This window comes from Gossypium arboreum, chromosome 10 (assembly GCF_025698485.1).
Source record: "Gossypium arboreum isolate Shixiya-1 chromosome 10, ASM2569848v2, whole genome shotgun sequence".
NCBI lineage: Eukaryota > Viridiplantae > Streptophyta > Magnoliopsida > Malvales > Malvaceae > Gossypium > Gossypium arboreum.
In genome coordinates this window covers 60,683,804-60,707,268 of record NC_069079.1, presented here as the reverse complement: position 1 = coordinate 60,707,268, position 23,465 = coordinate 60,683,804, and the positions used below count along the sequence as shown (strand labels likewise).

Genomic DNA, 23,465 nt, shown 5'->3' with positions numbered 1-23,465 from the left:
ATAGGTACCCATAACGTAAGTAATTGTCTATGAATGTTATGAAATATTTTTGACCATTCCAAGATGCTGTAGGGAATGGCCCACATCTATATGAATTAATTCTAAGACGTCTGAAGATCTATTTACACCCAATCTCTTGGTTTTGGTCTGTTTTCCCTTAATGCAATCGACACAGACATCAAAGTCTATGAAGTCAAAGGACTCTAAAATACCATCAGAGACAAGGCGTTTAACTCTAACTTTTGAGATATGACCCAAGTGCCTATGCCATAATGATGCTGAATTTTCCTTATTTAATTTGCGTTTAATACCACGTGATTCCACATGCAAGGTTTCATTATTGGATGCAACTGTTTCTAGCAAATAAAGGTTGTCATAGGTATTTAAATAACTAGTTCCAATAACATTTGAATCTAAAGGCAAATTAAATTGATTGTTTCTGAATGAAAAATAACATCCAAATTTGTCCAACAAAGAAACAGAAACTAAATTCTATCTAAATGACGGTACAATAAAAGTGTCTTTTAAATCCAAATAAAAACCAGTTCCTAATAACAACCTAAAATGCCCAATTGCTTCAACTTCTACTGATTTTCCATCGCCCACAAAGATGTGTCTTTCACCATCACTTGGCTTTCAGTAACTCAGGCAACCCTGCATAGAGACACTTATGTGAGTAGTAGCACCAGAATCTATCCACCAAGTGTTTCTAGGTACTGAAGCTAAATTAATCTCAGAACAGACCAAATTAAGAATTATACCTTTCTTTACACACCAAGCATGATATTTGGTACAATCTTTCTTTACGTGTCCAGACTTATTACAAAAGAAACAACTCTCTGTAGCTTGTTGTTGTTTCTTTTGAGCTGGACCCTTAGCAGTTTCATTCTGATATTTTCTTTTCTTGCCCTTGTCCTTAGGGACATTGGCCAAATGAGCATTTTCAGACTCATCACCCTTCAACCTTTCTTCCTCTTGCACACAATGAGAAATGAGCTCATTTAGGGTCCATTTCTCCTTTTGACAGTTATAACTAATTTTAAATTGGTTAAACTGTGCAGGAAGCAGTACCAAAACCATAAGAACAAGCAATTCCTCAGAAAGCTCGATTTAAGTGCCTTAAGTCTTGAAGCAGTATGGAACATCTCCATAATATACTCCCTTACGTTTCCTTGACCTTTATACTTCATAGACATCAAAGAAGTCAGAAGTGATGTCATCTCAACCTTATCGTTTTTAGCAAAATGTTTCTCAATTTCATCAGGGAAACCTTTGGCCAGAGTAATCTCTTCAGATTCTGTGCCCCTAAAGGCTTCTGGAATGTTGTGTTTCATGATCATTAGACTCATACGATTTGAACAATCCCACCTCTCAAAGTCCCTCTTAATATCAGGGGTGCTTTCCGCAGTGAGAGGTGCAGGTTGTTCTTCCCTTAGTGCAAAGTCTATGTCCATACAGCCAAGCACTGTAAGTAAGTGCCTTTTCCATTCCTTAAAATTAGTTCCATTAAGCATAGGTATAGAATTTATATTCGCAGATATTGTGGCAGCAGAAGATGAATTAGCTGAATAGAGAACAAAAGCAAGCTTAAACCAATATTCATAAGTAAACAATAAATTCAAGATAATGGCTAATCCCATCTCAAGATACCAAGCACTACATTAATATCAAGTCTTTGGACAGTAATATTAACAGTAAGCAGTACTTTTGTTGTAGCAATCAAACATTGACAATAAATTATGTTAAACAATTAATTAATCTTTGGACTAACTTATTGCTCACATAAAATACCTTATAATTGTCACACATTTATCACCACAGATGTCATTAACATTCTGTCAAATATTAACTTACCTTTGGGTCAATTAATAAACGCATGAATTACAAAAACATATAACTATCTTAATATTTCAAATAAACTAATCTACACAAAAGAAGTCACTTTGGCGGCATTTTGTTTCAACTAATTTATTTAAAATATTAGACATCCTTAATTAAAAGCCAAAATCTGAATTTATTTGTTCTAAAATATTTACCTTAATTTCATCTTTCAATCAAATTAAAAATAAACATATATATTTATATAATTTTCCAAAGCCACATACAATAAACCAATCAAAGCATGCATATATTATACATTTATATATATAAACAAAACATATATATGAATCAATTTCTATATATACATTTATATATATATTTTTAAATGTTATATAGGATTAAAATAATAATAATCACATGCCTTGTAAATACACAAGAATTGAATTGCAATATTTTCAAATAAAGCTTAAAAGCGAATGTATCAAATAATATTACACAAATATTTTAAACTTTATAATTGAATCTATTAATTCAAAAATCACCCAAAATTTTTTTAATATGAATTCAAGATAATAAAAACTTTAATATAAATCTTTAAAAATAACATATATATCTGAAATATAAAACCCATGAAATTTCATGAATCAATTATTCAAATGAAGAACTTGATTCAATTTCCAATGATTCGATATGATGAAGCTCGGATGCCACTTGTTAGATTTATAAAATAAATCTAAAATACAACTTAATAAACCAAGATCTATCATGTCAAATCATCAAGAATAAATCAAGAACAAAACTAGATGCGGAAGCGTACTTAAATCCATGAATTTCTTGAAGTTTTACCGGATCTTGGGGATTTGATCTTCCAAATTAGCACACAAGAAATTCAGAGAATATATGCTCTCTCTTTCCTAATGATGGGATATTAGAAAAGATATCTTGTGTATAATTTGAGGACCATAACCCTAATACTTATAACCTTAGAATATTAGTTTTAACCAAATTCTAATTAGCCCATCATTAATTAGAATTTTATTAGAAGAGTATCTACACATATTTGACCCATACTTTATTTAATAATTAAAAGCCCAATAAAATTCTAACCAAATTAGATCACTTTTAATTTGGGATAACTTATCATGATAGTAAATAATAACATGTAATTATTTTTATTATATATGTGATGTCCAAATTTTCCAATAAGAAAGTAACCTTACTAGCCATCTAGAGGAATCTGGGATGAAATATAGCCCCAAAATCATAACAGCACATGGAATCATTCCTGCAATCGGAAATCAACCTTAAGTAAACCAAATGAAAATTTAAAATAAGACTAAAATCTGATTCTAATTTACCACTCTATAATCTACCACAATTTTTTAGTCTAATTTATTAAAACCCATAACAATACTGAAATTTTAACATCTATATGTTGTTCCAGACAACCATGAATAAGGTACCTTAAATGTAGGTTATTTTTTCAATAATTCTTCCATGTACAAGCTGTTTCGGACAGCACAAGTAGGCATTTCATGACATTCAACATCACTTATAAAATGCTAAGATTCTAATTACATATGTTGTTCCAGACAACCATGAATAAAACACATTAAATGCATAATAACTTGACAATAACTCCCCATACACAAACTATTTCAATCAGCATAAATTAGATAATTTGTGGCTTTAACATGCTGACTTTACCATAATTTTGTCTAAAATTTGCATAGTCTTTAACATGGAACATCATGTAACATCCCGAATTAGGCCTAGTCGGAACAATGGTTTCGAGACCACAAATACGACATAGTAAAATTTATTTTTATTACATTTTTATGGTCTACAATTTCACAGGATGATTTCGTGAAAATTTCGTTCAAAAATTTTGACGTTTGGGCACTCAATTTGGTCAAAATGACTAAATTGTAAAAAGTACAAAACTTGAGTTCTAGAAGCTACAGGTGTCTAATTGCTATGATATTTTAAATTGGAGGTCCTTATATAGTAATTAGACCATTGACTAATTTTATGGACAAAAATGGACATGAAATAGGTGAAATAGAATATTTTTAAGTTAGGGGCATTTTGGTCATTTGGTAATTAAAATAATAAAAAGGGAAAATAAAAGCCAAATTTATGCTCATCTTCAAAATTTGGCCGAAATTTGCATGGAAGTCATGGCTAGGGTTTTTTTCAAGCTTTCCAAGCTCAATAGTAAGTCCGTTCTTGTCCCGTTTTTAAAGATTTTTACATTTTTGAAATCCTCATAACAAGATCTAGCTATTTCTACCATTTATTTAAGTTAGGGTTGATGTTTGAAAATTTACCCATGTGATACATGTGTGTATTTTGATGTTTAAGGGAGGAATTTGAATGTTTTTTGTGTGTTAAACGACTTTTATTAAGTAGTTTTCGGTGAAAACACTAAAAATGATTAAATTGTAAAAGTTATAAAATTTGTCATAAAAGTGTGATTTAGTGGAAATTTTGGGCTGCTATAGTTATGAAAATGACTCAGCTAGGCTTAAAGTACGAAGAAATTGAATAAATTTCATTTTACGAGCCTAAGGGCTAAATTGCAAATATGTGAAAGTATAGGGGTAAAAATGAAAATTTGTAAAAGTATGATTTTTGGGTCAATTTGATTAATGTGAGTAATAAATAAGTAATATTTGAAATTTTAGATCAAGAAAATTGAGATTCGGGCTTAAATCGGGAAAGTACGAGATTATGAACTAAAATAGAATAATTAGTTGTGCTCGGATTCGAGGTAAGTTCGTATGATAATAATAATGCAATGTTATGTTTGAATTATATTCCTTACTATTATTGCATATATTGTATGATTTAATATATTGGAAAAAATATGTATATGATGTGGAAATATGACATGGAAGAATATTACATAAAATGCAAGAAAATGATGATACATGACAAGTGATATATGAAATATGTGATAAAAAGCCTATTTTGTATTTTAGTTATGCCTTATTATGCTATGAATGGGCAATTAGTACTATTGTAAGCATGAATGATATTATGGTCGTTATCCACGACATCACGAGCAAGTGCAATAGAGGTGCAATGTGCAAGTGAGAAAAACCCCGTTTGAACCATAGGAATAGTTTAGGATACAAGTGACATGTCACTAGAAATTAATAAGTCTGAACTTATTGAGTAGTCCGGGTTCGTGATATATGTGGCATCCGAGCTCGTTGAGTGGTCCAAGTTCATAATAGATGCGATACATGTGATTGGGTTCCAGGCAATGGTCTTGTGTGTCCTACCAGTAGCTAGGTAATCCTTGAGTGGTCGGATACCTGACAGCTTTTATGAGCATTCTGTGTAGTTACACCTTGATCTATAGCTTATATGAGCAAGCCCATGAGTAGCTCTATTGCAAGCATTGCATGATATGAGGTAGCTTCAGCTACGTATGTTTATATGGCACTTATGTGCAAGTTTCCACGTATCCCATAGTATACCGAGTGTTCAACGAGTAATGCAATGGATAATGTGATGAAAGACCCAATGAGGTCATGTTAAAAAAGGTATGGTTATGTGATATACTACGAATGAGTACAGGTATGTACGCTAAACTCAAGAGTAATGCCTTGATGAAGAATGACTTATGGTGAGAAAGTTTATGTATATGTATATATATGAACATATGATAAGTATGCAAAAAGGCTTGAATGATGAATAATATTTATGGTTATGTTATTATGTCTTTGTGTAATTGAACATGGAATCCATGAAATGGTGAGTTCATGATTAGATGAAAATGAACTTATGATAGTTATCATCATATTGCACTAAAACAGTTTTGGACAGCAACAATAGTCCGACTTTGAAAATCCACCAAAAATTATGGAAATCAAATTAGATACTGAATAAGATATGAAATTAAATCTTATTGAGTATAGTTTCACATAGGGAAACGTTGTAAGCAAAAGAATTTCGTATTATGAGATATTTGAATTTTTGTGAGATAGAGTCAGAGTGATTCCAGACTCCCCTGTCTTAAATTTGGAAAATCAATAAAAATTTTAGAAAACTAATTATGGATTAGAATTCATATGACTAAATTTTTAATGATTCTATTTCAAGAGAAATAGACGGCAACATTATCTAAATTCTGTACTATGAGATAATTAAGTTTTAGTAAAGGAAGGTCGAAGCTGTCAAACAACAGAATATGGGTAATATTGAAGAATAAACTGTACTTATTGGCTAATCCATAAATTCTGGAAATTTTATGGTAAGAATATATGTTAGTCTAGTTTTGGGGAAAATTAGCGGATCTTAATTTGGAGTTCTGCAGCTCTATATATTAATAATTTAGTAACTATGACTCGAGAAAATAGCTTGACCAAAACATAAGTAAATGGGTAATTATGATTGTATTACCTTGAGAAGCATGTTGATATATTGCTTATTATTTTCATATAGACTTACTAAGTTATAAAGCTTACCCCTCTCCTTTTCATTTCTTTTAGTGTTTTCAAGTTAGCTCGAGGTTTGAGATCGTCGGAGGCAGCATCATACTATCAAATTATCAACCCGGGGTATTAATAACCCTTAAGTGTTTTCAAGTGAGTGGCATGTATAGAGACTTAGTACTCTATGATATGTGTTTCATGATTTGGCCAATTGAGTTGGCTTATAATGATTGATTTGTATAAAGACATGAGATATTGCTTATATTTAATCATTGGGTTGTAAACTTAATTGATTTTGCATGATTGTTCTAATGTCTTGATGATGTACATGTTGTGATGGCTTGATATCGATGGATGTATGATATCATATGTATATTTGATGGATGAACTTTGATCAATAGATGTGACCATATTCTTAGTATAAAAGTGTAAATTTAGAGTTAGTTAATGATGTTAATGAAGATGATAAGGCCAAATGAATATGGTTTGGTATGTCTAGACTTGATATAAAATGAGTATGAGAAACACAAATATGATGACATGAAAATGCTATGTTTGTGGATGCCATGTTATATGTCCTTGATGTTGTATAAATGTGTGAGGGTTATGGTTGACCAACGCTTGGAAAATAGCCTAAGTGTTGGCCACACGGGCAGAGACACGGCTGTGTGCCTTAGCCGTGCTGGGGACACAACCTTAGCACACGAGCGTGTGACTTGGTCGAGTGACTCGATTTCATTGCTGACGTCATAAATAGAGAGTTACACAGGCTGAGGACACGGGCGTGTCCCAAGCCACATGGGCGTGTGTGACCACATGGCCTATCCACACGGGGCATGTCCTAAACATGGAAAATTTCCTAAGCGTTGTAAAATTTTCAAAAGTTCTTGGTTTAGTCCTGAACTGCCCCCGATGTATGTTTTGGGCCTCATAGGCCTGCATAAAGGATGATATGATGTGTTTGAATGTTTTGAATTGGTTGAAATTTTATGACTCGATTTTACATGTATGTGTATGTTTAAGTCCGGTAATGCCTCATATCTTGTCCCGACATCGGACACGAGTAAGGGGTGTTACACATCATTAAACTTAAATAGTTGATTTCACACTCATTATATCTACATTTAGACCTCACTAAACCTAGAAATTATCCATGCCAAAACACGTTTAATCTGTCCAAGAGTCAGATAGTATAATGCAATCATTAATCAAACCGAACTCTATTCAATCCATTCGAATTTGAACACCATAAGACATACTAGACTCTTGTATAAATGCTGGAAAACTTGGATAGAAATAGTATAAAATTTCTTAAAACAAATTCCATATAGATAAACTACATAGAATGTCCCTTCAACTAACTAGTGGTTACTTGTATCACTGCCACACTACTTGATAATTTAGCAATCCTTTCGTCAAGTTCTTCCTTCTCATAATCCTATTCTATAACCTACATTAAAGTAATAATAAGTTAGACATTGTAAGCCTAAAAGAAAGCCTGGTAACCACAATTAGTGCAAACTTGAAAGACAACCCCATGAGATTTTTAATCTGTGCAACTTGTTTATTCACTCCTTCTTAGGTGCTTCTATCACCCATGATGGTGGTTGTATCCTTGGTAAGCACCACTTTAGAGGCATGGCCCAAGACTTCTTTGCTAGCTTTGTCCAAGGAAAACCTAACCTCATCTCTAATAATAGTACCTGTACGCAAATGGTAGATATCTCTCAATAATTAGAACACAAGCAAATTAAATTTTGGGAACAATATAAACACATGAAAAATACAAAATTATACAAACCTCCAGTAAGGATAACAATGTCCTCAACCTAAACCCCACAGCACACTAATTATATTCCCTTCAAATAGTAAAATACAGAAAACATGAAAGCAGATGAGTATTAAGATTACCTCTTTTGAAATAGCCTTAAGCTCAGATACTAAAGCCCTTGTGGTCTTTTCAATGCCCCTAATGATTAAGACAGGATTTGCACCGGCTGCCACCATCTGAATTACAATAGTTCTTAGCAATTAAACACAAATAGCATGGAAATGTCTAACTTTAAAGTTCTCTCATGTACCCCAAACATAATTATATGAAGATAAATAAACGAACCTTGACACCTTTAGTAATCAAACCTTGCTAAAAAATAACGGAAGTTGTTGTTCCATCACCGGCCAAGTCATTAGTTTGAGCAGCTACCTGTCTTACTAACTTAGCCCCAACAACTGGGTTATCCAACTCAACCTTGAAATTGATACAGGCACATCATTCAATCAATGAAAATTCTTAAAACTTTTGGTCAAGCTTTTAACTTTAAAAATGGTTAGAACAAATGCAATATACCTCCTTAGCTACTGTCACACCATCATTAACAATTTTGGAAGAGCCATATTTGCTCTCTAGAACGAGATTCCTGCCTTTTGGTTCAAGAGTGACTCCAACCAAATCAGCAAGCTTGTTCACACCAGTCTACAACAAAAGAACATGAAGTAAGGTAGAGCAAACATATAAAGGCTGTGAAGTTCAGTTGAATACTTAACCAGTTAGGCAACTTTTTAGCATTTGAAACAAAGACTCACTTGTAATTTCTGTAACACCCCGAACCCGAGACCATCGCCGGTGTCGGACACGAGGGGTTAACAAGCCAAGTTCACTTGTTTTGCCCATCCATTTGACATTTCCAGTCAGGCTGGAAAACTGCGTCACTGTCGCCTTAAAAATCATATCTCGAGTTTCAAAACTCGGAAACTGGTTTCGTAAATTTTCCCTGAATTTAGACTCATATATCCATCCATGTATTTATTTCTAGAATTTTTGGTCGGGCCAATTGGTACAGTTTATTAGTTAAAGTCACCCATGTTACAGGGATCGACTGCCCTGACCTTCGCGCGGTATAACTTGAATATATCTCTGTACAGGGCTTTAATGCTGGTACCGTTTGTTTCTAATGAAACTATACTCAAAATGGAATCTGTACATATAAGGTATGTCTCCTAATTCTTTTTTGATAATTTATAGTAAATTTTTAAATTTGCGACAGGGAACCCAGAAACCGTTCTGGCCCTGTCTCACAATAGTTTTAATATCTCTTAACATGTAACTCCTATGACCATTTCGTTTCTTCCATATGAAAATAGACTCATCAAGGTTCATTTACATAGCTTATTCACTATTTAATTCCATTCCTACGAATTTTGGTGATTTTTCACATTCACGTCACTGCAGCTGGCAGCATCTGTTTTAAGGTAGGTCTTACCTATTTGGTAGTCTCCATGAACCAACTAGTCTTGCCATACATAGGTTCATATATGATCATTTTAACCATGCCAATGGCTGATCATATGACCAACATTCCCATTTCAAGCCATAGCCACATCATGACACCAAATATATACATACAAACCACAATTAGTCTAAGTCGATACTTCACTTTTACGAGCCATTTTCACATGGCCGTACATATATACATCACAACATATTCAACCAACAAGGGTAGTCCTATACATGCCATTTCAAAGTTCAACCAAAATTTATACCAAAATAGAGGCGTGGATAGTGTGGATGACTTCGACTTTATTGATCCCGAATCCGATTGCTATCGAGCGAAATCTATAAAACAGAGAGCCAAAGTAGCGGGTAAGCATTTTTTTATGCTTAGTAAGTCTCAAGGAATATAATCAGCTCTAATTACAGCAATACATTCACATAGCCAAATGCATCATTTCATTAATACACATTCTTACTTCACACTTCATCATTATATACTTTCACAAAGTATCAATCAATTCAATAACTGAAATTCATTAGTCGATTGAGCGAATGTTGCTCAAACATGTCGACTTTCAATGCACATATAACGTACCTTATCCTTTGGGCTTTTCGAGTGTACTAATTGAATTCATTACAGCAACCAACACTCACCTCCAGCCCAAGATTCTTCAGAATATAACCGGATATAATCACGTGCACAAATGCCTTTGGTCTTAGCCGGATAGAATAACTTCATACGAATGCCTTGGGTCTTAGCCGGATATAGCCACTAGCACAATTGCCTTGGTCTTAACCCGATATAATTTCCAGCATAATTGTCTTGGGGCTTAGCCGGATATCATTCAATTTCTCATGTACACATACACCAATAATCATTGGACATACATATTTCATTTTCGTTACTAAGGCTCAAACGCAAATATAATCACAAGCATATTCGCCTTGGGACTTAGCCCGGTAGAATTCAAATGCTCATACATACATAATCAATAATCAATACACATCCATACTTTATTTCACATAATTCAAGTAGGGTCACTTCTTGAGGACTTACCTCGGATGTTGTCGAACGGCTTTTTCGGCTATTCGATCACCTTTTCCTTCCCCTTGTCCAATTGTGGCCCTCTTAGCTCTTGAGCTTAATCTTGATGCAAACTTAGCCAAATCTCCTTCTAGATCTCTTCTAAACAAAGGAAATGAAGCAAAAATCCCTTCTTCCTCTTAGTATTTTCGGCCAAAAAGGGAGAGAGCAAGCATGAACAAATTTTTTTCTTTTCTCACCCATGCTTAGTTGTTTATTATTTCTAACATCATCCATTAGTAAAACATGTTGGGAACATGTTCCTTGCCCATAACCTTGTCATGGCCGCCACTCCTCCTTAGGAAGGGATTATTTGACATGCAACTCCACATTTTTGTTAACATGTACTAACAAGCCATTTAAAATTAGCCTATCATATTTCACCATATTTCACTTTGATCCCTATTTAATACTTTCTCATACAAATGGGTAAAATTAGAGAATGAAATTTCCACATATGCATGCACACACATAGTAAGCATAGAATATAACAATTAATTATTTTTATGACTCGGTTTAGTGGTCCCGAAACCACATTCCGGCTAGGGTCTATTTTGGGCTGTCACAACTTCTTTATGGCTGACCCTTCCTTATTGAAATGTAGCTCTTTTGCTGTAGAAATCTTGGGCAAATGAGATCTTCTAAGAACAACATTTCGCCCACTAAGAAATGAAGATGAAGAAATGGATGCTAAAGATGACAATCTGTTGGAAGAATATGAAAGCTTCTTATCCATGAAAAAAACAAATGAAGGTAAAATTCACAAGTAAAACCAATAATTTTTTAAGCATTTCAAGTTTTAACAAAGTTCAAATATAAACGAAGGATTTTTCTAATATTTTCATTTTCTAAAACTCAAAAATAATAATTAAAATATAAATCTAAAATATAACCATAAAAAAATTTAAACAATTCAATATGCTTTTTTAAGAAAACTAGTTAGGGAAATATAGGAATAAATACCTTAAATTTTCTCAAATTCGAAGCAAACTTCTGAAAAAAAAAAGTAAATTAGTACCGAAAACGAATAAAAGATAAACAAAGATAAAATAAAACTAGAGAGAGTCTGGTGAAGGGAGTAACAAGCAGAAAAGACGAAAGAACGAGCAACAAAGATGACGGAAGGAAGAGGGAAAGAGAAAAGTAAACAAAGTGTAGAACAGAGAATGACATTAAAGTGGAGGTAGATAGTGGTCGGGGGTACGGACAAGCCAACGGTAGGAGGTTGCCAGATGAAGGAATGAACCACCATGAGGATGGAAAGCTTGCTGCGGCTGATTGGAAAGAGAGGATAAAGGAAATAGAGTACTGTACATTTTATGTTTTTGTGGAGGTTTATGCAGTGCTTTATTAAAACCTAAGGCTGATACTGGTTCTGAGAAAAAAGAACCAAAGTTAATGAATGCTATCAAAATTGTGTCTATTTACGGTGTTTATCAAAACTTACTGTTGTTGCTTTACCTTTAGCAGCGTTTATGAGAAAAACGTTGCTATTACTTTACCTTTTGCAGCATTTATGAGAAAATGCCGCTATTGCTTTTAACTTTTGCGGCGTTTATGAGAAAAATGTTGCTATTGCTTTTCCCTTTGTGGAATTATGAGAAAAACGCTGCTATTGCTTTACCTTTTGCGGCGTTTATGCAAAAAAGCATCAAATGATTTACTTTTTGAAGTATTTTCGGTCCAACCGCCACTAAAAATGCCGCTAAAAACCTGTTTTGCTGTAGTGATTCATCTGTATATTTTCCACTATATAGGTAGGCTATGGAAACATGATGTAAATAAATAAAAGGTGGCCATGCACAATTTATCCATGTGGATGGCAAGACCATACAATTTGGGCATAGGGATTAACTACTTGACCCAGTAATGAAAGGTGATAAAAAGATGAACATGTTTGCTAAGTTTTGGACTGAAGAACAGTCCAACAAGGGGAATTAAAAGCCCAATTTTGGCACTTGATATTGGCTACCCAAAAAGTGTTTTGGGGATATTTAAATGAAGCTCCCTCAAGTTGGAAAACAATCAAAATTCAATCCAACAACTTACCTGCTGAAACCGTCCACTACATAGCTATCTTTAGCTTGAAATTCAAATTCAAAATAGAAGACTTGGTCATCCATTTTCCTTGATACATGGTCGGCCACATGATAAAGGGAAGAAAGGTAATTTTAAACTATTTTTAGTAAACTCAAACCCTACTCCTCACCTATAAAAACCTTTCCATCCCTCACTTATCCCTCATCCCTCATTTCTTATTTTCTCTACATTTCTCTCACTTTAGTTCTCTCAAATCCTTCTCCCTTTTTCCATTGCATAACCGTCCATCCCCTCTCTATCTTTAGCCTCAAAAGCTTTACCAAAAGCACTCCTTAGTCGACTACCTTCTAAACCCTTAGCAAAAGAAGCTTTCATCAGAGTGGAGGAGCGCATCAGTCATAATAAATCCAAAAGGCTACTGAACTGAGAAGAGTAAAGCACCTCAGTTAGAATAGATCCGAAAGACTGGTGAACTGAGTTAGTTAGAATAGATCCAAAAGGCTGCTGAATTGAATTGAGTTTACTCTTTCCTTTTGTTATTTATTTTAAACATGTTTGCTTTGAGTTTTATGCTTTTGACATCAACTATGAAGTTTTAAATCCTAATTGTTGGGATAATTATATTTAGTTGATGAGACTTATTTAATTCATGTTAACATGTTTTGTGTGACAGCCTTAAAATGACCCTAGTCGGAATGTGGTTTCGGGACCACAAAACCGAGGCATAAAAATAATTTAATATTCATTTTGATGCCTATAATATGTGTTAATTCGTGTGTGACATTTTTGATGTTTTGATTTAAGGTTATAAATGTGAATTTCACTAAAAAGGACCTAGTAGTAAACTTTTAAAGTAGGATAGGGAAATGTGTGATGACTAATTGAATCATGCATGCAAAACAATGGTTTTGCATGTCAAATACCCCTTCTTTTTATAAGTGGTGGCCGGCCATGATGGTCACATATATATAATATGTATTAAATCTTAATTAAATGACTATTATTTTATGCAAAAGAAAGGAAATAAATAAAAGAAAGAAAAAGAAAAAGGGTAATGAAAACAAAGCTTGTATCCTTGGTTCTAGCTTGGCCGAAACTTAAAGGAAGAAAGGGATATAGCATTCGGTTGTCTTAAGCTCAAAACAAGGTTAGTAATTCATGTTAGATTTTGGAATTTTAGCTTAATTTAAGTTAATTACTAAGTTCTTTAATTATCCTATGTTAAAATTTTGGACTTGGGTGGTGAATGAAGCATTCGGCCATGGTTGTTAGTGAAGAAATTTGATTACCTTCTTCATGTTTTAATGAGTAAATGTGATATGGGTGTTTTAGGAATGATGTTTAAGTACGAATGTGTTTGGATGGATGTGCTTATGAGTATGACTTGAGATAAAATGGTGGTAATGTTGTATACACTTGATAAGTATGTTAGATGGTTTGAGATTTGAACTAGTTATCAAGCTCTTTAGGTAGCCCATGCTAGGAATTTTGATTTTGGCATGACTAGGACTTTCGGCCATAGTAGCTATTAAGGGTTTAGGTTTGTGATTCATTTTAAATTGGATGATAGGAAGAAAATCGCTTGTGTATGTGTAGTTGCGAATGTGAATTTAGGTAACATTTCTTGTAACATTGGCATTTTAAAAGTGATGGAATGGGGATTTAAGCTTGATAAGATTTTGTTAAGGATGAATGAAAAAAATGTGTATTCGGCTAGGGATGATATGATTGATTGGTGAAGTGGCTAATAGGGATTTTAATGAAATTATGCCAAGGCGAATGTATCATGAAGTAAATAAAATGCTAAATCGCATTATGTGCTTATATTATAATCGGCTAGGGAGGTTTGATATGAAGCTTTGATAAGTTTGAGAGATGAATGACCGAATAAGCAATAGGTTATGTATGGATGAATTTTATGCATATGTTTGTGTGTAGCATTAGTAATTTAATGGCATTCGACATTGTTTAATTAAAATTTGAAATGAATGCTTGGAAGATTAAATAGGTCGCTCTAATGACCAAATATGCTAAAAGCTAAAATATGGACAAATGATACGAATGAATTGGTTTTTGAATTGTATATGGTAGCCGTATGTATATGTTTGATTGAGAAGTAAATTTGTTTGAATTAGCTCAAGAGCTTAGAGGACCAAAGTTGGATAAAGGGAAGGAAAAAGTGATCGAATAGCCGTCGAAATCGTTCGACAACATCCGAGGTAAGTCTTCGAGTAATGACCCTACTTGAATTATATTGAAATGATTTGTCATATTATGGCGGATAGCCGAATGTGCGTAGGGACTACGTTATAAAGTCAATTGAAATCATGCTTTGTGTGTGGCCATTGAGCCGAAATTGGAAAGGTTTGATAAATGTTTTGTGTTTGAGCCTTAATAACGAAAATGAAATATGGATGTGTCATGATTATTGATATATGTGTGCATGAGCATTTGAATGATACCCGGGCTAAGTCCCGAAGGCATTTATGCTAGTGATTATATCCGGCTAAGACCGAAGGCATTCGTATGCGAGTTGTTATATCCGGGCTAAGACCCGAAGGCATTTGTGCGAGTTGTTATATCCGGGCTAAGACCCGAAGGCATTTGTGCGAGTTGCTATACCCGGGTTAAAGACCCGAAGGCAATTGTGCTTGTGGTTATATCCGGCTAAATTCTGAAGAAACTTGGTTTGAAGGTGAGCGTTTTGTGCTGTAATAAATTCAATTAATACGCTCGAAAAAAAACCAAACGATAAGGTATGTTTGCATGTGCATCGGAAAAGTCGATTCGTTTGAAATAGTATTCGTTCAATCGACTAACGAACTTTCGGCTCTTAGATAGGTTGATACCTTGTGTGCGTATATGTTGATGAAGTGTGAAGTAAGTATGATTATGAGAATGTGTATTAATAAAGTGATTCATTTAGCTATGTTAACGTAATACTTTAGTCAAAGCCGATTTCATTACTTGAAACTTACTAAGCATTAAAATGCTTACCCAGTTGCTTTGCCTCTTTGTTTTCTAGATTTTGTTCGTTAGCTATCGGATTCGGGATCATCGAAGTCGAAGTCATCCACACTATCAAAGCCCTTTTGGTACTCTTTTAGTTGAACTCTGGATATGGCATGTATAGGACTAACCTTTGTTGTTTTTCAAGTACTTTTTGTGATGTATGTGTGTATGACCATGCGAAAATGGCTCGTAGAAGTGGAGTATGGCATTAGACCATTTGTGTTTATGTATATATATATGGTTTCATGATGTGACTATGGACTGGAATGGAAGTGTTGGGCAAATGATCAGCCATTGGAATGGCTAAATATGATCATATGTGAACCTATGTATGACAAAACTCTAGTTGGTCCATGGAAACCACGAAATAGGTAAAGTTTACCTTGAAAACAGATGCTGACAGTAGCAGTGGTGTGGATTTGAAAAATCACTAAACTTTGTAGGAATGGAATTAAATAGTGAATAAATTATGTAATCGAACCTTGATGAATCTATTTTCATATGAAAGTAACGAAACGATCATATGAACAGTATATTAAGAGATATTAAAGTTCTCGTGAAACAGGGCTAGAACGGTTTCTGGATCCCCTGTTTCGACTTTGAAAATTTACCATAAATTATCCAGAGACAATTAGAACTCATTCCTTATATTTATAGATTCCTATTTGAGTCTAGTTTCATTAGAAATAAACGTCATGAGTATTGAATCTCTGTACTGGGAGATATCCAAGTCGTAATACATGAAGGTCAGAGTAGTCGAACCCAGAATCAGGGGAGACTTTAACTAATAAACTGTACCAATTGGCCTGACCAAAAATTCTAGAAAAAAATATATAGATGGACATATGAGTCTAGTTTCAGAGAAAAATTACAAAACTGATTTTCGAGTTTTGGAACTCAAGATATGATTTTTAAGGTGACAGTGATGCAGTTAGCCAACTGCCTGGAAATTTTTAAAATGGACTGTGAAAGCATGTGATTTAAGTCTGCAACCCCTCGTGTCCGACTCCGGCAATGGTCTCGGGTACGGGGTGTTACAATTAAATTGGTATCAGAGCTACGGTTTAGTCGATTCTAGGACTACCGTAATGCGTTTGGGTCTAGCTATACATGCCATTTTATGTGATTATTTGATAGTGTGGTGATTTCGACATTTGCAAATGTGTTTATTTATAGTAATGGATCCCGATCCCGACCGAAGCGGTAGTGATGATCTTGAGAGTGTAGCGCTGCTCCCAAGACAAGGGACAGCGCGCGCAGACTCTCAACCTAATGCTAGTAATCCAAATGATGAAGCTAGACAAGCTTTTTATAGCATGATGAATGATTGGTTCAACCAATACATTCGAACTAATCTACTGTTCCACAACCTCCATTCCCAACAAACACAACCCCGCACCTACAATGCCTCCCAGAATCGACCAAATAAGGTCAAATAAGCCCCAGTTGATGAATCCGAAAACATGGGGCTACTGAATTTAAAGCTACGGATAGCAACGATGCCGAGCAAGCTGAATTTTGGTTGGACAACACTATTCGAATTTACTCGATGAGCTATCTTGTACACGATGAACGCCTAAAGTGTACTATCTCCTTGCTACGCGATTACGCCTACTATTGGTGGAGTACTCGACTTGTTGTGCCCGAGAGCAAGTAACTTGGGAGTTTTTCCAAACCGAGTTTGAAAAAGTATATCGATCGAGATTTGTTGATCAAAATGAAGGAATTTCTTGAGCTTAAGCAAGGTTCTATGTCGATTCATCGATTACGGCGAAAATTTGTTAGACTTAGTAGATACGCCGAGAATGTGTTTCGTCCGAGGCTATCATGTGTAAACGCCGAGGATGGGCTGAATGAAGATATAAAATGTTCGTTGGCATTCTTGAAATACGAGAGTTCGTAGTACTTGTCGGCGAGCTTGTAAAGTCAAGAGCTTAGAAAAGAAAAACAAAAAGTTGATGTGGGAACTGGAGAGTTTTGTAAAAGATCCTCGGAAAGTCTCTTCAACAGCATCAAGAAATTTCGAGATGATGTGGGCGATCTAGAGGCACTTCGGGCCTTTTAGACGAGATCGTGATCGACCCACAATGGGTACATGAGGCACTTCTTGCCGCCGGTGTTGGGAATGAGCGTCGAGACGAGCGAAGTGTCGACATTGCGGTAAATGGCATTCGGGGAGCTATAGGTTCCATGACCGCTCCTGCTATAAGTGTGGATCAGCTGACCACTTTATCAAGGATTGCCCGAGGTTGCCTGAACAAAATGTAAGTCAGAGTGGGAAACTAGGTGCTACTACTGCTTGGGGTAGACCATCTAGAAACACGGGCAATGCTAGTGGCGGTCAGAGAGGATCTAGAGGTGCTACAACCAGATCTGAGGCTCGTGCGCCTGCTAGAGCTTATGCTATACGTGCCCGTGAGGATGCTTCTTCGCCTGATGTTATTACCGGTACTTTTACTCTCTTTGATACTAATGTAATTACTTTGATTGACCCCGGTTCTACTCATTCTTAAATATGTGAAACCTTAGCATCCAGTAAGACTTTACCTATTGAGTCTACTGAGTTCGTAATTCGGGTGTCAAATCCCTTGGGTCGTTACGTGCTTGTTGACAAAGTGTGTAAGAAATGCCCCCTAGTAATTTGAGGTTCCTGTTTTCCGGCGGACTTGATGCTTTTGCCGTTCGACGAATTTGATGTTATCCTTGGTTTAGATTGGTTGACCGTGCATGATGCGGTTGTGAATTGCAAAGGCAAGACTATTGACTTGAGATGCACAAATAACGAGATAATCCGAGTTGAGTCTACAGACTTAAAGGTGTTGCCAGCTGTAATATCAGCAATGTTGGCCCAGAAATATGTGAGAAAGGGGTGCAAAGCATACCTTGCGTATGTACTTGATGACAAGGAAATGGAAAAGAAACCCGAATCTGTGCCGGTGGTTTGTGAATACCCGGATGTTTTTCCCGAAGAATTACCGGGTTTACCACCTGTTCGGGAAGTAGAGTTTGGTATTGAGCTTGTACCTGGGACTACGCCAATTTCGATAGCTCCGTATCGTATGGCACCAACCGAGTTAAAAGAGTTGAAAGCTCAGTTGCAAGAACTGACGGATAGAGGTTTCGCTCGACCAAGTTTCTCACCTTGGGGTGCACCAGTATTGTTTGTGAAAAAGAAGGACGGAACCATGAGGATGTGCATTGACTATCGTCAGCTGAATAAAGTGACGATAAGGAATAAATATCCGTTACCGCGTATTGATGATTTGTTTGATCAACTAAAGGGAGCCTCAGTGTTTCCAAAGATAGATTTGAGATCGGGTTATTATCGATTCATGAATTCGAGATTCGAGATATACCCAAAGCGCTTTCGAGCGAGATCGGCCACTATGAGTTCTTAGTGATGCCGTTTGGGCTCACTAATGCCCCTGTGGTATTTATGGATTTGATGAATCGGATCTTCAGATAGTATTTGGACTGGTTCGTAGTTGTGTTCATTAATGACATCTTGGTCTATTCAAGAGATGAGACCGAACATGCTGAACACCGGAGATTAGTGTTGCAAATTTTACGGGATAAGAAGTTATATGCTAAGTTCAGTAAGTGTGAGTTCTAGTTAAGAGAGGTTAGATTCTTGGGTCATGTGGTATCTGCATCGGGTATTCGAGTTGACCCGAGCAAAATTTCAGCCATAATTAACTAGAAGCCTCCGAGAAATATTATTGAGGTTCGGAGCTTTTTGGGACTTGCCGGTTACTACCGACGGTTTATAAAAGGTTTCTCGATGATAGCCACACCCATGACGAAGCTACTTCAAAAGATGTTAAGTTGAATGGACGGAAAAAGTCGAAAAGTTTTGATCAATGAAAACTTATTTGATGAAGCTCAATTTTAGTGCAGCCCAAATCGTGCAAAGAGTTTGTCATCTATAGTGACGCCTCCTACTTGGGTTAGGTTGCGTATTGATGCAAGAAGGTCGAGTTGTGGCCTATCGTCGAGACAATTAAAGCCACATGAGAAAAATTATCCGACTCATGATCTCGAATTAGCTGCCATCGTATTTGCTTTGAAAATATGGCGACATTATTTATTTGGCGAGAAGTGCCATGTGTATTCAGATCACAAAAGTCTCAAATATTTGATAACTCAAAGAGACTTAAATCTGCGACAAAGACGTTAGCTCGAGCTGTTAAAGGATTATGAGCTTGTCATTGACTATCACCCGGGAAAGGCTAATGTGGTTGCGGATGCCTTAAGTCGTAAATCACTTTATTCACTTTCTGAGCGATGAATGTACACTTGTGCATTCTACCGACAATGTGTTAGTAGCTGAATTAAAAGCCAAACCATTATTGATTCATCAAATTCGTGAGGCTCGAAAGTCGATGATGAATTGGTTGCAAAGCGGGCTGAATGTGTTGGAATGTGGAATCGAGTTTCAAGTTGATGATGACGATTTTTGAGGTTCGAAATCGTTTGTGTATTCCAAGAAATTGAACTTATTTCGATAATTCGAACGAAGCTCATTGTAGCCGAATGTCAGTCCACCCGGGGAGTACGAAAATGTACAACGACCTAAGACGTCAGTTTTGGTGGTATGGTATGAAACGATACATTTCCGATTTTGTTTTGAAGTGTTTAATATGTCAGCAAGTGAAGGCGGAACATCAAGTGCCTACGGGTTTACTCCAACCGATCATGATACCTGAATGGAAATAGGATCGAGTAACGATGGATTTTGTATCTGGGTTGCCAGTGTCGGCAAGTAAGAAAGATGCGATATGGGTCGTTGTTGATAGGTTGACTAAGTCGGCTCACTTTATCCCCGTACGCGCGGATTTTTCAATGGATAAACTAGCTGAATTGTATGTTTCTCATATTGTGAGATTACACGGGGTACCTATTTCTATCGTGTCGGATAGAGATCCGAGATTCACCTCACGATTTTGGGAGAAATTGCAAGAAGCTTTGGGTACCAAGTTGCATTTCAGCACCGCCTTTCACCCCCAAACCGATGGTCAATCCGAGCGGATAATTCAGATACTTGAGGATATGTTGAGATGTTGCATCCTCGAGTTCAGTGGTTCATGGGAACGGTATTTACCTTTGATTGAATTCGCTTACAACAATAGTTTTTAATCAAGTATTAAGATGGCAACTTGGGTGGTGAATGAAGCATTCGGCCATGGTTGTTAGTGAAGAAATTTGATTACCTTCTTCATGTTTTAATGAGTAAATGTGATATGGGTGTTAAGCCGGAATGATGTTTAAGTACGAATGTGTTTGGATGGATGTGCTTATGAGTATGACTTGAGATAAAATGGTGGTAATGTTGTATACACTTGATAAGTATGTTAGATGGTTTGAGATTTGAACTAGTTATCAAGCTCTTTAGGTAGCCCATGCTAGGAATTTTGATTTTGGCATGACTAGGACTTTCGGCCATAGTAGCTATTGAGGGTTTAGGTTTGTGATTCATTTTAAATTGGATGATAGGAAGAAAATCGGCTTGTGTATGTGTAGTTTCCAAATGTGAATTTAGGTAACATTTCTTGTAACATTGGCATTTTAAAAGTGATGGAATGGGGATTTAAGCTTGATAAGATTTTGTTAAGGATGAATAAAAAAAAAATGTGTATTCGGCTAGGGATGATATGATTGATTGGTGAAGTGGCTAATAGGGATTTTTAATGAAATTATGCCAAGGCCGAATGTATCATGAAGTAAATAAAATGCTAAATGCGCATTATGTGCTTATACGTATAATCGGCTAGGAGGTTTGATATAAAGCTTTGATAAGTTTGAGAGATGAATGACCGAATGAGCAATAGGTTATGTATGGATGAATTTTATGCATATGTTTGTGTGTAGCATTAGTAATTTAATGGCATTCGACATTGTTTAATTAAAATTTGAAATGAATGCTTGGAAGATTAAATAGGTCGCTCTAATGACCAAATATGCTAAAAGCTAAAATATGGACAAATGATACGAATGAATTGGTTTTTGAATTGTATATGGTAGCCGTATGTATGTGTTTGATTGAGAAGTAAATTTGTTTGAATTAGCTCAAGAGCTTAGAGGACCAAAGTTGGATAAAGGGAAGGAAAAAGTGATCGAATAGCCGTCGAAAAAGTTCGACAACATCCGAGGTAAGTCTTCGAGTAATGACCCTACTTGAATTATATTGAAATGATTTGTCATATTATGGCGGATAGCCGAATGTGTGTAGGGACTACGTTATAAAGTCAATTGAAATCTTGGTCTTTGTGTGTGGCCATTGAGCCGAAATTGGAAAGGTTTGATAAATGTTTTGTGTTTGAACCTTAGTAACGAAAATGAAATATGGATGTGTCATGATTATTGATATATGTGTGCATGAGCATTTGAATGATACCGGGCTAAGTCCGAAGGCATTTATGCTAGTGATTATATCCGGCTAAGACCAAGGCATTCGTATGAAGTTGTTATATCCGGCTAAGACCAAGGCATTTGTGCGAGTTGCTATACCGGGTTAAAGACCCGAAGGCAATTGTGCTTGTGGTTATATTCGGCTAAATTCCGAAGAAACTTGGTTTGAAGGTGAGCATTTTGTGCTGTAATAAATTCAATTAGTACGCTCGAAAAAAAAACCAAACGATAAGGTATGTTTGCATGTGCATCGGAAAAGTCGATTCGTTTGAAATAGTATTCGTTCAATCGACTAACGAACTTTCGGCTCTTAGATAGGTTGATACCTTGTGTGTGTATATGTTGATGAAGTGTGAAGTAAGTATGATTATGAGAATGTGTATTAATAAAGTGATTCATTTAGCTATGTGAACGTAATACTTTAGTCAAAGCCGATTTCATTACTTGAAACTTACTAAGCATTAAAATTCTTACCCCGTTGCTTTGGCTCTTTGTTTTCTAGATTTTGTTCGTTAGCTATCGGATTCGGGATCATCGAAGTCGAAGTCATCCACACTATCAAAGCCCTTTTGGTACTCTTTTAGTTGAACTCTGGATATGGCATGTATAGGACTACCCTTTGTTGTTTTTCAAGTACTTTTTGTGATGTATGTGTGTATAGCCATGCGAAAATGGCTCGTAGAAGTGGAGTATGGCATTAGACCATTTGTGTTTATGTATATATATATGGTTTCATGATGTGACTATGGACTGGAATGGAAGTGTTGGGCAAATGATCAGCCATTGGAATGGCTAAATATGATCATATGTGAACCTATGTATGACAAAACTCTAGTTGGTCCATGGAAACCACGAAATAGGTAAAGTTTACCTTGAAAACAGATGCTGATAGCAGCAGTGGTGTGGATTTGAAAAATCACTAAACTTTGTAGGAATGGAATTAAATAGTGAATAAATTATGTAATCGAACCTTGATGAATCTATTTTCATATGAAAGTAACGAAATGATCATATGAAGAGTATATTAAGAGATATTAAAGTTCTCGTGAAACAGGGCCAGAACGGTTTCTGGATCCCCTATTTCGACTTTGAAAATTTACCATAAATTATCCAGAGACAATTAGAAGTCATGCCTTATATGTATAGATTCCCCTTTGAGTCTAGTTTCAGTAGAAACAAATGGCATGAGTATTGAAGCTCTGTACAGGGAGATATCCAAGTCGTAATACATGAAGGTCAGAGTAGTCGAACCCAGAATCAGGGGAGACATTAACTAATAAACTGTACCAATTGGCCCAACCAAAAATTCTAGAAAACAATCTATAGATGGACATATGTGTCTAGTTTCAGGGAAAAATTATGAAACTGATTTTCGAGTTTTGGA

At 35.6% G+C, this 23,465-nt stretch overlaps 1 protein-coding gene across 1 annotated transcript in view; it reads right to left on the bottom strand.

Moving 5' to 3' along the window:
* Nucleotides 1-625: 625 nt before the first annotated feature.
* Nucleotides 626-23,465, bottom strand: part of LOC108480253 (ruBisCO large subunit-binding protein subunit beta, chloroplastic-like) — a 36,314-nt gene continuing 13,474 nt past the window's right edge. Inside the window, exons 2-10 of the mRNA XM_053020274.1 lie at nt 8,614-8,739; nt 8,422-8,514; nt 8,178-8,273; nt 8,068-8,095; nt 7,862-7,969; nt 1,480-1,564; nt 1,119-1,431; nt 762-972; nt 626-654 (exon numbers count right to left, since the gene is read on the bottom strand). Coding sequence (XP_052876234.1) covers nt 626-654; nt 762-972; nt 1,119-1,431; nt 1,480-1,564; nt 7,862-7,969; nt 8,068-8,095; nt 8,178-8,273; nt 8,422-8,514; nt 8,614-8,739 — 1,089 coding nt within the window. The remainder of the gene's footprint in view (nt 655-761; nt 973-1,118; nt 1,432-1,479; nt 1,565-7,861; nt 7,970-8,067; nt 8,096-8,177; nt 8,274-8,421; nt 8,515-8,613; nt 8,740-23,465) is intronic.